Genomic DNA, 12654 nt, shown 5'->3' with positions numbered 1-12654 from the left:
GCGCCTGTCCATGTCCTACGTCAATAATGATCATAGTAGGTAGAGCTTTTAACACTCTAATAAAAAAAATACATACCCATGGAGCGACTTTACAGTTAATACTACCTAACGCCACAGGTTCTGGTGATTTTTCTGGTGGTGCTTGTGCACCTCCTAGTCCTGCAAGAAAAGATAGAACGAGTACACTCAGAAAGCGCATTATTTCTGTATAATTTCGAAGTAGTTATAGGCGTGGGTAGATCGAGCGGAGGAAAGCTTGAATAAAAGTTATACGTAACATGGTTGGCAAGCGAGTCGGTCACCCAAAAACACACCAAAAAGCTGAGTTTTGGCAACTCGATATCTCAACAACCACCTAATAGATTTTTCTTAAAATCTTATTGTAAAGCTGCACATACATAAGCATGTAAATTCTATAGTTACAGGGCTATAGCTAACCTGATTGTAGAGTTATTAAGCAGAAACGAAAAATTCCCGCTTTTTTAGCCCCCAAATTTTATATCTCTATATCTAGAGTAGCTAGGGCCCTATAATTATAGAATCTTATAGAGTTATAATCCTAGAGCTCTAGTAGAACCTTTGAGAAAAATCTATTTGGTGGTTGTTGAGATATCGAGTTGCCAAAACTCAGCTTTTTGGTGTGTTTTTGGGTGACCGACTCGCTTGCCTGACCGACTCGCTTGCCAACCATGTTAGAGAGAGATGGTTTCTTATAGACGTTTAGTGTAAGAGGATTCATAGCCTCTTATATAGAGGGATCTAAGGAGCACAATATTATGCAAAAGCGATGTCAGATAATAGCACTGTTGAAGATGAGAGCGTACTGTCAGATAATAGCACTGTTGAAGATGAGAGCGTACAGACGCTGGGTTAGACTAGCGCGACCTGGCATCTGTGAGAGCCAATCGGATCACAGGAAGGCTTGGCACCCCCCCAGGTGTGCCCACAACCGTAGACAGAACCAACACACAATCAATCATCAATATGATCACGATCATTACCCATTTCATCAGTATTCCAGATAAGAGTGAATATCTGACACGTACAGACGCTGGGTTAGACTAGCGCGACCCGGCATCTGTGAGAGCCAATCGGATCACAGGAAGGCTTGGCACCCCCTAGATGTGCCCACAACCGTAGACAGAACCACAACACAATCAATCATCAATATTATCATCATCATTACCTATTTTATCAGTATTCCAGATGAGAGTGAATATCTGACAAGCGAATAATCGATCGTTAGACTAAGAAACTAGTAGGGGTAGAGCCGTAGAGGTACGTATTAGATGACATTTAGCTAACGTTGACAGACCGTCTTAGGCTCTTGGCGTAATATCAGCCTTGTATTGTGAACTTATACTATTGTATGCAACGATTCCGAGCTCTAAGGATCTACGGATCTAGCCACTATTCGATTCCCCTATTATAGTCTTTATATTTTTGTCTCGGCATTTAAGCGCGGATTAGTAGGCGGCTGCCTTTCCAAATACAGAGTCAACTTTATGACACATAGAAACCCTCTTAATAACCCGAAAAAATCGTACTATTGTCACCTGTAAGGTAATTGCTTGATCCTTAACTTCGTCTTTCTCGGTAGAAATCCCTCGGGATTTTTCTTGTTGCTTGCGACGCGCTATAGAATACGCTGAGCGCTGATTGGTAGACACATAGATCTAGCTACAGTAGATGTGCTAGTGCTGACTGAGATTTTGAGAAAGATCATCGACGACCAAGTCGGATAACCTACTATGTTACCAGTAATACCGAATTTCTGATCCTAGATGGGTGACGGATCCTTGGCGTACATACGAGGAGTTGCATAATATTGGGGAGAGCTTTATGGAGCTACTTCACACAGCCTTACCTCTAGGTCAGATATCTTCAGAATTTCTGAAGATAAATTTCCTGGTGACTCACACTGTGCTCTCAAAATATGGTAGCGACACTAGTATCATGGTACAGTCGACCTAAGGCACCTCCCTAAAGCTACCGCATCTAAAAGTCCTCAAATGATTACACCGATGCAGCAAATTTGCGACCGAAGAGAACCCCTAGCCTGTAGCCTTGCCTCTAGGTGACGTAGCTAGCAACCAGCCTACGTAATGCTCTGACATATAGATAACCGGAGACGCTTGGTACTTACAGGATTACTTAGCAATCTGTTGGTCAGCTACGGATAGTTAGTCTGTGGGTCTAGAAGAGGAGCCGTGCCGTTACACTGGGCGTCCCGGCATGCTCGGATAGACATGAGTGTGTCTTCAGAGGGAGCACTAGCGGAGGGCGAGTAAAGGGCAGGAGGTGCTAGTTTAAGTTGATTTGTAGGCGAGGGAGAGAATGATAGCATAGTCGTTGACGGAAGCATGGATGAAGTACTTATATGTTAGCCATGAAACGAAGAAGACGCTTCTGGAAACCCACTAGATCATGGGTGGTTAGAAGTTTTTAAAATAGTCTGTCGGTTCGTAAACAACACCGAAGGAAGCAGCTTTAGCTCCAAATTTATGGTCTGCTTATTCACTCGAAGCCTGCGGCGCTTATAGCAATGTAGAGTGAATGTTCAATTAACTCTATAGATGTCAAGGCATAGCCTTGACAAGAGTAAGCGCTCATGTTATGCTAGTTTACATTTCCCTTCCCCTTTCCCTTTCTCGTTGTGTTGGTATCTTACAATGTAGACTCACAGTCATTGCAGAAAGTGTTGTCCTCCAAGTTCATGTCATGCCTCCAGACTTCGTGACCAATTCCCATTATGCCCATGCACCATAGCTCCCTCTGTAGGTTGTTGACGTCGATGAATGCTCAGTACCTAACTGGGACAGTGTCATAGTTGCAGAAGGGCTCAGGCGCCTGACACTAAAACCAATGGTCTTGAGTACTAGGCGTCTGAGATGTTAACATGTTGCTACCATCATACTGTTCTCGGTCGCGTGGGACTAAGCCAGCTACAAGCATAACAGACGAACGCGGGTGTGAATGCCTAACTACGTCGCCCCCCACAACGTCATCGCTACTGATACCGCCCGAGAAGGCACCTGATGGAGACAAAACAGTAGATCCTAGTTCACCAGAAGGAGCGACTGGTTCAGACGGTAGGACAGGGATCGCCATTTGACTAGCACGACCAATGTCAGCGACAAAGCTAGAAGGAAACGGTGAAGGGAGCTCGTCGGCGTCTGCGATTGGCAACTCTATCTCTTGGCTTTCACGTTTTGTGAGATCGGCAGCACGCATAACAGCGACCGTAGTTGTCTTTGTTTTGAGTCGGTTGAAATCGAATGACTCTTCAAACAATATACCATGAAGCGTCCGGACACGGGAGATGGCGACATAGGTAAGATCGGGCTGGAAGTCTCGCTTCTTGCCGGGGTTTAAGACGGCGGTATCAACGGATAGACCTTGACTCTTATGGATCGTGATCGCGTAGGCGATAGTGATGGGGAATTGGGTACGTGTACACCGAATAATGCCACGGACCCATTCACGCTTTACACGGAATATGGGAACCAAGGGACGGTCTGTATCCGGGTCCCGAAGAAGGTGAGATCGGTGACTCTCATAGTCGTCGAAGTTAATGAAGATAGCAAGGGGTGGGTCTGTGTTAGGATTAGCACCCTCTTCCTATACAATGTCGCGAACTGTTCCTACGGCCCCATTGAAGAGACGACGTTCTATCCAAAGATTCTCTCGCAACATCACCCGCGCGTTGATGGAGATTGGGATCTCTTTGTGCAGATTGCCGGCCTCCTCGGTATTAGCTCTCTCCGCTGGTACACCACCAGAGTGGGATGTGTTGACGAGCAATACTGGGCGACCTAGCTCTCGAAGACGACGATGATTGTAAGCCTTAACATCGTCCTTGTACGCATAGATTCGCATAGCGTTGTCGAAACGAGAGAGATTCTCGCTGCTACGAAGCTTTGCTTGTACACGGCTCGTGAATAAACTCTAATCTTTATGCGTGACTTTGTTTACACGCAGGTTATCGAGCGCTGTACGAAAGGCGCGGGACTCTGCGTTATCGCTAGTCTGACGCTTGATAACATTAAGTGTAATAGTTTAATTAAAGAGACGATACAGTTGCTGTCCAAGAAGAACATTAGTGGACTTTGAAGCGTTTATACTGTAGAGCGCCGTCTCAGCGACTGGTGGAAGCTAAAAGAAGTCGCCAGCGATAATGACGCTGATGCCGCCGAACGAATCGTCGCTGCGTAGAGGGAAGATCTCTTTAAGGGGACGGTGCATCCAAGTTAATAGCTTTAAACCCACCATCGACTTTTCGTTGATAATAAGGTACACGACACCTCAGAATTTCTCTTGGAGTCTTGAGTTGACCAGGTGCAAGGGGCTGATACGTCCGCTCTTTGACAGAGAATCGAAACAACGAATAGATAGTACTACTACTAAAATTGCAAGCGGCAACACCAGTCGGAGCTACTCGTAGAATAGGCGAAGACTGTCCGTGATTAGCTGTAAGTTTGTCGACTGCGCTACACATGGCTTTAACAACGATTGTCTTACCTATTCTAGCTTTGCCGTCTAGATGTAACAGTAGCTGACTAGGCTAGAGGCGCATTAGGTGATTCTCCTAGTTTGTAATAACGGTGTTATACAACAGCTTCTGTTTTGCTTTAAGGAGATGGTATGACGTAGTCGGATGCTCTCTCGATATTACTGGAAAGTCTGCATTGGCTTCCTTCCACCACTCTGGACGCAGATTAGGGTAAATACTAACACGATTACTCCAATCAACCCGGTCTCTAGGTCGATAGCCGAGCTGGTCCTACACGTCAGCATTATTGCCGTTTTGATCTAGTAGGTGACGAGTAATCTCTCCCCACTCCGCGTCCATATTGTTTTGGGCATTTCCATCCGGATCTTCGGGAGTAGGCTCATATACAGACTCTTCGGGCTTAGGTAACGGATCATCGTACCTATCAGGCTCATGATAACAGCGCTCCCGACACACCTTGTAGGCTTCGAAGTAGTTGGCGCACGGCTCATCGTGGATAGATTCGATATAAAGGAGACCTTTTACCGTACGAAACGCGTGATGAAGCATAAGCTTAGCTCGACCGTAATTTTCAACGTTGTCGGCAGACTCCGCAACAATCAATCGATCGACATGATTGATTCCTATATAGGTTAAAGAGTTACTTTATTAGGCAGCCTTTAACCTAGATAGGAATCAATCATGCCGATCCGATTGATTGTTGCGGAGTCTGGTTGTCGGGTGGGTACCGAGGAAAGAAGTTGACGATACGAGCATTAGCATTTGGTCGGATGTTGCAGGGGTACCGGTGGTTATAGGAACGGAGGAACTAGAGGTAGGGAATGTCCTTGAGGTCAGAAGGGCGACGCATGTAATGCTCTACAACGGAGAGACCGCGACGAACTTCGCCTCTAATGCGGACCAACCTCGCCTGTGTATCAAGCGGTCGCATGTTAATATGAACATGTGCCCGGGACGCCTGCTTTAGAGGGAGATTGAGAAGCATATGACAAACTTCTTGTGCTGAATAGTCGCGTTCCCCGATAAGCTTGTTCATCAATTTGGTTACTATGGATTGAAATGGGCGCGCATTATTGACGAACGGAATAATGCGCAGCGCGAGCTTACGGTATGAAACCGACGCCTTTTCTGCCTTGGAAGCGTACTTGACAACATACTCTATAACGGTCGTCGTACTAGTACACGGTGATACATAGGCTCACCGAGAAACACGAAAGCAGAGTGGGAGGATTGGCCTGAGGCTTCGCCTGATATTGTTGGTGCACCAATAACACAGTCTCTACGTGGACAGAGGCTACCGCCACTAGATACAAGCCTGGCCATAGGCAATGACTTGGACGAGCCCGATTCTTCCACACTGAGCGAGCAAATGCAGCTACTAAGCTTCTCTCAAGATTATCACAACGTTTTGGCAGATCAGTATCTTGAATCAAATGCTAATCTCTCAGGGGGTCCGGTAGGTTCGCCTTCCAAGATAGCAGCTCTGACGGGTGCCGACATACCGACAACAAAGCGGTTAGCGAATGAATATGAGCTACTTCCAGAACCCCTGGCTTGGAGGAAAGAGCTGGAACACGCAGCTTCGCATAGTGTTCCCGTCATGCCACGTCGAGTATGTCGTCAACAGCCGAATCTCGCGGCAAGCACAACAGAATAGCCTCGTGGGCGTCGTTACGCCACCTGAACAACAATGGAAAGAGAGCGTCTGCTAAAGAAGATCATATGCCACGCTCTTCTAGTGATTCTGTGGTTCCGCGCCGCAAGCACATTGCCAGGAATAAAGAAGATGGTCCATTGAGGAAAGATAGGCACATACCTAACATCATAACCCATGGTAGGGTACTGAAATTAAACAAACGACGTGCAAGAGGCGTGAATGTACACAATAAGAAAAGGTCTTCCCCCACATCTCGAGATACTACTTCTACTCCTCCACTACCACCGCGACAGCCTAGTCCCTTGATTCAGCTCCCAGGGGGGATTCGTTCTGGTGCGGCAGTCACCCTCCATTACACCCCAACCAGAAACCCCAAACGTTCATGATGTCTCCCCCTTGGATGAGGATATACGCCACGAGAAAAATGTAGGGTCTCCAGTCTCTGCCTCTGCCTCTGCATCCGACATCCCATGGCGACGATCATCATGGTACAACCAGAACTCTCACGCTTTTGCCGCACCCACAACAATAATCAACCGGGAATCACATAGCTCATTCGGCTCCCCGCATTCACGACCTAAATCCAACAACTCCTCCACCCCAACATCCCCCCCTTGCACACGGGATAACGCTGTCCCACGCAACAAACCCGCCTCCTTATTCCCCTCATACGACTCCCGAAGGAGTATCCCGTAGTCCGACACCAATTACGATGCTGCCACAGAAGAGGATTCTCTCGGTCGCGGCATCATAAACAAAGCACGCGATATGCGCGATGCATGGAGGAGACATCAGAGAGAAGTCAAGCACGACAAACTGAAGCAAAGCATTAGGGTGCTTGGGCCTACGGATCCCACGGAGGCAGCAACGGATTATGTGAAGCATGAGGAGGGGAGGTTGGTTGGGGAGGGCGGAGGAGAAGGCAGAAGGCCGGGGTATATGGTTGAAGGGTCTTTTTATTGGAGGGGATAGGTTGAATTAGGTAGAAGAAGAAGTTTATAGGATTATATACACCGAAAACGTCCATGATGTGACTTATGAGTAAATCCCGATGCAACGTGAATCTCCCGCGGTCGGCCGTAGCAGTCTTTCATCAAACAGCCCAAACCTCTCTCCTCGTCCTCCACCGCCAAACCCTCTGCCAAATCCTCCACCTAAACGCATAAAGACAAACCAACAACACAATTCCAAACGCTACACTACCATAAACCTTCCAATAATACTCTTCCGTCCTATCGGTATCAATGATACCCTTGAGATTCATTCCAAAGTACGACGTGAAGAACGACAGGGGCAGAAACACTATCGTGAAGCCTGTAAGCACGAAAATCGCCTTATTCTGCGTGTCTGCAATGATGGCAAGTTTGTTTTGCTCGATGGAGCGGAGTTGGAAGAGCTGTGTTGTATGGTTAGTGAGGATCAATAAACAGTAAAGCGAAAACGAGACTGTCAAACATACCGAATTCAGCGATTCACGCAAATCAACCGTAAGACGCGTACACGTTATCCGCAAATCTTCCATCATGTGCTGTGCAAATGCGATACGCTCCGTTTCCGTTTCGCCCTCGGGGTTATCAACAGTTTGTACGCCGGCTGCCTTGTCCTGTTGCTCGAGGAAGTCGCAGTCTAGCTGAAGGCGCTTGGAGAAGTCTAGTTTTTTGGAGAAGATTTTCCCTAGGACGGTGAGTTCGTCGATGCAGACGAGGTAGGCGCGGACGAGGTGGATGGTTTCGTTTCGTTGCCAGCGGTCGTAGCGGCGTTGTTTCTGGATGGGGTGTTAGTGCGGGTGATATTTGGTTTGGGAGAGCAGGTAAGGGGGATGGGAGACTTACCAATTCGTGCGCGATTGTGTCGTAGGCGTCCATGAGGGAGGGTATGCTGTAGCTCTGACGGATGTTGTGGGGTGTGGTTCCTAATTCGGCGATGAGGTACACTAGGAACCATTCTACGTTCTTACTGTGACGGTTCATGGGGTAAGGACATCCTAGGTGCCACGTGTTGGCGAGATGGTTCTTCCTCTTACTACCAGTCTCGCCTTGAACTTGTAGAGATATCCGTCCTCGTCGAATTTGTACGTGAATACCCACATCAATGGCTGTATCCAACGGAGCTGCTTTGGACAAGCGGCGAGAGTTTCTGAGCTGATAGACGCTGAGATACTGCCATTGATGTGGGTATTCACGTACAAATTCGACGAGGACGGATATCTCTACAAGTTCAAGGCGAGACTGGTAGTAAGAGGAAGAACCATCTCGCCAACATGTGGCACCTAGGATGTCCTTACCCCATGAACCGTCACACTTACGGCGCCATGTGGAAGTGCCTGTTTCAGAAAATTCACGATATATTTGTGCTGTTGCGGAGGCAAAGTTGTCGTGTTTAAGGAGTGGCTTCAGCGTGTGGAGATAGTGTCGCATGTTTGTGTTAAGGTAGTCGACGCCAGCGGTGGGCGACATTGTTAGCAGGAAGCCTATTATGATTAGGTTTCGTCTGTGTGATCTTCTGAATCTTCACTTACCATCGTCTCTATGAAAGCATCGCAAAGGGTTTCTCGCGAGGTATGCGTCTTTTTATTGTGGGTGTCTTGTCAAAGACTGGGAAACCTGCTCAAGCCTAGTCGTCCGAATGCCCTCCGATGGGCCGTTCATGTTGAACTGACTGCCTTCTGAGAGTTTCCAGGGAAGATCAGACTCAGCAAGTTCCCAGAAGTTGACGGTTTTGCCCACGTAATCCGTTCGCCATTCTACATCCTTTCGGAGATTTTGATCCTTGTCGCCTACAAACACGCTCGTATCGAGCTTCGTCTTGAACTGATCATCGGACTTCAAAATACGTAACAGATCCCGTGAGTCTTGGATCGACTGTGTGTTGTGCATGTCAAATTGCTCTATCTCCAAGTATGACCATCCCGCACGACCGGCTTTGATAAAAGGCCGTCCCATGGTCTTGGAGCCGGTGTGGAAAAATAACGCTTCGACAGACTGACCATAGTCAGCGGAGAGAGATGAGTCTCATGAACTAGCTACTCACCGAGTGTAGCAGACCAACACCGAGAGGAGCATGTCTAGACAGATGTGAGCGGTTGAACCTAGTCAGTGAGAGATAACGTACATCCAACGGACAGTAGACCACGATGGTTTCTGTCGAAATTCTGGTTTCATTAGCACAGTTTAGTAATACACGCGCTGAATCATACCTTTCTCTAAATCGCCCAAACGCACGTCATACTGCTGCGCTTTACCTTCTCCGAAGTCACAGATCGTGATCTGCATTTCCATGCGTGGAGGGAACAGCTCGTTGATAGCACGTTGCAGCTTCTCCTCTGCTGGCTTCCTGATCTTCACATCTTTCCAGAATATACTCCGCAGAAGAAGTTTGAAAGCTGTGCTGCTCTCCCGATTCTTCGTCCATCGTCGCAGCTCCTCAACTGTCTCAGATCGTTTCTGTGATTGAACACATCGGGCATGTAATGCAGACTCGGGTATATCGGGTGGTGGATCTCGTGTGAGCTTGCCGAGAATCTTTGTTGTACTGACGGGGATACATGGGTGGTCCTTTTCTGAAAGTTCGAACACCTCTTTCTTCGCAGGAGATTTGGAGACAGAACTTGTGGATTGTCGAGTAGCAACATTCTCCAGATCTTCTCCAAGCATGATAGCAACCATGTAGTCCGATCAATGCATACAAGGCTCCAGAATAGATATGAGTTGATCCAGAGTGGCTTGGGGTGCTTGCAGTGGGTACTGATTGAATCAATGTGTCGAATTCTTGGTTAATATTATGTATCTATAAGATAGGTAGCAAACGTAAAAGGAGAAAATCAGGCACCGGGTATGTCAAGATGAAAAAATGAGGCAGATGGATGAAATGCATTATCTACAAGGCTGAGCGAGGCATTTCACAGCTGATAGCGCTGAGGCTGGAGCTCGCTATCCCCAGCGACTATGAGCCTGTGACTGAGACACGAGTGGTTTTTTAGGGCCACATTATGCGCGTACAGGATCCAGCGTGTCGCCCGTAGTCGATTGCGATGATTTGGGTGTGAAGAAGCGACAATCGAGGCCAATATGGCGAGCCGGAATTAGCGCCACTTCACATCTGGCGCTTAGCCCTACTATTCCTTCGCGGCTTCGCCAGAAGCCATATCGGCCCCTGCATGGGTCTGAGCAGAGATTCCCACCTCAGTTTTCTCGAAAGTGACTGGATGTCGAATCATTTCGGTCATCTTTTCCATACCCTCTAACCCAAAATCTGTCAGGTTGAATTCGACTGTATCGATGTCTTTGAACCCATGACTTTGATACAGTCGCTGACCCTGAGCAGAGGCTTGCAGATAGGCAGGAAGCCCCAACTCTTCTGATTTTGCAATGCCCCATTGTACTAGAAGGCTACCAGCACCTCTTCGTCTGTGCTGAGGTGCGGTGACAAGAAGGGCTAAGACTGTATGGTTGCAACATGAGTATGCATTTTCGGCTTGTGGACTCGGACATTTTCGTTCAACTCACGTATATGTGGATGCTTGCCCATTTCACCGTTGCGAGTGCAAAAGTATTCATGCGCAGCTTCTCTTAGTCGGCCGTACTGATCCACCTTCTTCGACTCATCGTCCATCGGCTGCTTCAGACCTTCAAGATCGGGACGCCCCTGTGGATAGATTTCCCATTTTGCGTAGGCGATAATTTCGTCGTCGCTTTCCGTATCCACGACTTTCAAGTGGTGCACATGAGGCTTATTATCAAGGTCATTTTTTATTGACACCATCTGGTCTTCTTTGTAGTCTGGAAACGGAGGTGGGCGACCAATAACCAGAGATCCCAATGTTACCGTGCGAAGAGCTGTACATGTCGCAACATCTGCATGCTGTACGGGGCGAACCAGCAGAGAAGTCATTTTGCAAATTGGCCTACTCAGAAAAGGAAGTAAGAAGGCGCAGGTTGGAAGACGCATAACTTATTGGAAACGAGAAGATGATGAAACCTGACGACCATGCGAGCTCTGGGGGGCGGGGCCGTTCTCTTAAGCGCCCACGCGGCTACAGGGACATCTCTCTATCATGCTTGTTACAGCCAGACATGCAAGAAAACAGGGCACAAGCATTCGTAGTGTACGACTGTACACATATTGTAGTGAGCCCTTTAGTCCAGTTGAGCACAATTGTCTTGGAGCGGGCTTGAGTTGTCCACGGCGGTTCGTCGGTGCGCAAATGGCAGAAATAGCCCACTGCAAGAGTCTCAGCGTTAGCGCACGCTTGCTCATAGAGACGTCACACCTTTTGTATACCGTACTTGCACTTTGGCCAAACTTCTATTGTCATCGTTTCAAGAGCCGCAGATAAATATGAACTTCGGAAAAGATGCAATGGCTCATCGAAGTACATACACGCTCATTGGGTATAATACAGAGATCATGGCTGCGAGCGTCTCGGTACCAACAACAAAAGCGGATCCCAGCGAAGACCACACATTTACATTACGAACATTATCGTTCTTAGTAAATTTTATATTCTAGCACGAAAAATCTCTGATCTAGGCTAAAGTCGTGAAGAGGAATATTTACGCTGGAGTTAAGTCACTCCACTATCTGCTAACACCTCCATCAAACGAAATTGATCCGACAATATCAAAAATGTCAGAACCCAAGCATGGAGCCCTAGAGTCTTCCACACGCCTTGATATCATGTATGTATTATATCCTGATAGCGAGTGTGAAACTAATTTCTCTGCAGCACCGCAGCTAATGCACGAGACTCCCCTCTACTTCGCCTACCTGCCGAACTCCGGAATCGTGTCTACGACTACGTATTTGATCCAATACGATACAAAACCTTCTGCTCGCTTTATTACGGTCTAGAGCACCCCAGGCTTATAGACTGTAACTGCCTGAGACAGCGAATTCTGATCCCGGCTACGTGCCGCCAACTCTATGCTGAGACAGCAGCGTTGCCACTCCGCACAGTCGTTCTCGATTTTCCTCACCGGTTCCCGGGTGTGATGTGGACGATCACTTTGCCATCTGCTATCAAGAAAGCTGTGAAGGAGATCGTCTTTCGCATCGCTATGTCCCAATATCCCGTGGCCTTCTTCGACTATTTTGAGCTGCTCCGCGTCGCCGAGCATCTTCCGAATTTGACTTGTGTTTATCTCCGTATAGTGGAATTCGATTCAGAGTCTGCATTTGATTCACTGTCCGAGGAGTCCATAGCTTGGGTAGTTACGGAGCTCCAGAGCAGCTTGGAGAAGGCACATGGAAAAGAGGTGAAGATAATCCGGGAACAGGGGCCAATACAGACAGTTCATTGAATCCCCTATGTTTTCAGTTGAAGCAGTAAATTTCGAATGAGCTCTTGGAAACCATTAGTCTGAAAGCAAAGATATCCAGTAATCAAATATCTCGCCAAGGCAAGATATGCCTAATCGTCTTGCCAAAATTTGACGCCGTGTCTGCTTATCTCACTTCCACAACCCTCCCAATGTCCAAACTTACA

The 12654-nt window shown here is 47.6% G+C and overlaps 6 protein-coding genes across 6 annotated transcripts; 1 reads left to right on the top strand and 5 right to left on the bottom strand.

Annotated features, from left to right (window-relative positions):
* Positions 1–2856: 2856 nt before the first annotated feature.
* PtrM4_137670 (UvrD-C-2 multi-domain protein) lies at positions 2857–3879 on the bottom strand (the record flags this gene model as incomplete). The annotated part of the gene is made up of 2 exons (XM_066109348.1): positions 2857–3621; positions 3700–3879. The coding sequence occupies 2 exons, from the start codon at positions 3877–3879 to the stop codon at positions 2857–2859; spliced, it is 945 nt and encodes a 314-aa protein (XP_065960270.1).
* Positions 3880–4783: 904 nt separating this feature from the next.
* PtrM4_137660 (uncharacterized protein) lies at positions 4784–8626 on the bottom strand (the record flags this gene model as incomplete). Its single annotated transcript, XM_066109347.1, has 4 exons — positions 4784–5136; positions 7374–7566; positions 7630–7935; positions 8003–8626. The coding sequence occupies 4 exons, from the start codon at positions 8624–8626 to the stop codon at positions 4784–4786; spliced, it is 1476 nt and encodes a 491-aa protein (XP_065960269.1).
* A 114-nt stretch (positions 8627–8740) lies between these two features.
* PtrM4_137650 (uncharacterized protein) lies at positions 8741–9112 on the bottom strand (the record flags this gene model as incomplete). The annotated part of the gene is made up of 1 exon (XM_066109346.1): positions 8741–9112. One exon carries the CDS (start codon positions 9110–9112, stop codon positions 8741–8743), a length of 372 nt encoding a protein of 123 aa, XP_065960268.1.
* A 228-nt stretch (positions 9113–9340) lies between these two features.
* On the bottom strand, positions 9341–9823 carry PtrM4_137640 (uncharacterized protein; the record flags this gene model as incomplete). The annotated part of the gene is made up of 1 exon (XM_001938182.2): positions 9341–9823. The coding sequence occupies one exon, from the start codon at positions 9821–9823 to the stop codon at positions 9341–9343; it is 483 nt and encodes a 160-aa protein (XP_001938217.2).
* Positions 9824–10284: 461 nt separating this feature from the next.
* On the bottom strand, positions 10285–11060 carry PtrM4_137630 (putative gnat family protein; the record flags this gene model as incomplete). The annotated part of the gene is made up of 2 exons (XM_066109345.1): positions 10285–10610; positions 10676–11060. The coding sequence occupies 2 exons, from the start codon at positions 11058–11060 to the stop codon at positions 10285–10287; spliced, it is 711 nt and encodes a 236-aa protein (XP_065960267.1).
* A 735-nt stretch (positions 11061–11795) lies between these two features.
* On the top strand, positions 11796–12498 carry PtrM4_137620 (uncharacterized protein; the record flags this gene model as incomplete). Its single annotated transcript, XM_001938184.2, has 3 exons — positions 11796–11848; positions 11896–12424; positions 12496–12498. 3 exons carry the CDS (start codon positions 11796–11798, stop codon positions 12496–12498), a joined length of 585 nt encoding a protein of 194 aa, XP_001938219.2.
* Between the last annotated feature and the right edge of the window lie 156 nt (positions 12499–12654).

This window comes from Pyrenophora tritici-repentis, chromosome 8, assembly GCF_003171515.1.
Source record: "Pyrenophora tritici-repentis strain M4 chromosome 8, whole genome shotgun sequence".
In the NCBI taxonomy this organism is placed as follows: domain Eukaryota; kingdom Fungi; phylum Ascomycota; class Dothideomycetes; order Pleosporales; family Pleosporaceae; genus Pyrenophora; species Pyrenophora tritici-repentis.
The sequence above is the reverse complement of the archived record's forward strand: the minus strand, read 5'-3'. Positions and strand labels throughout refer to the sequence as shown.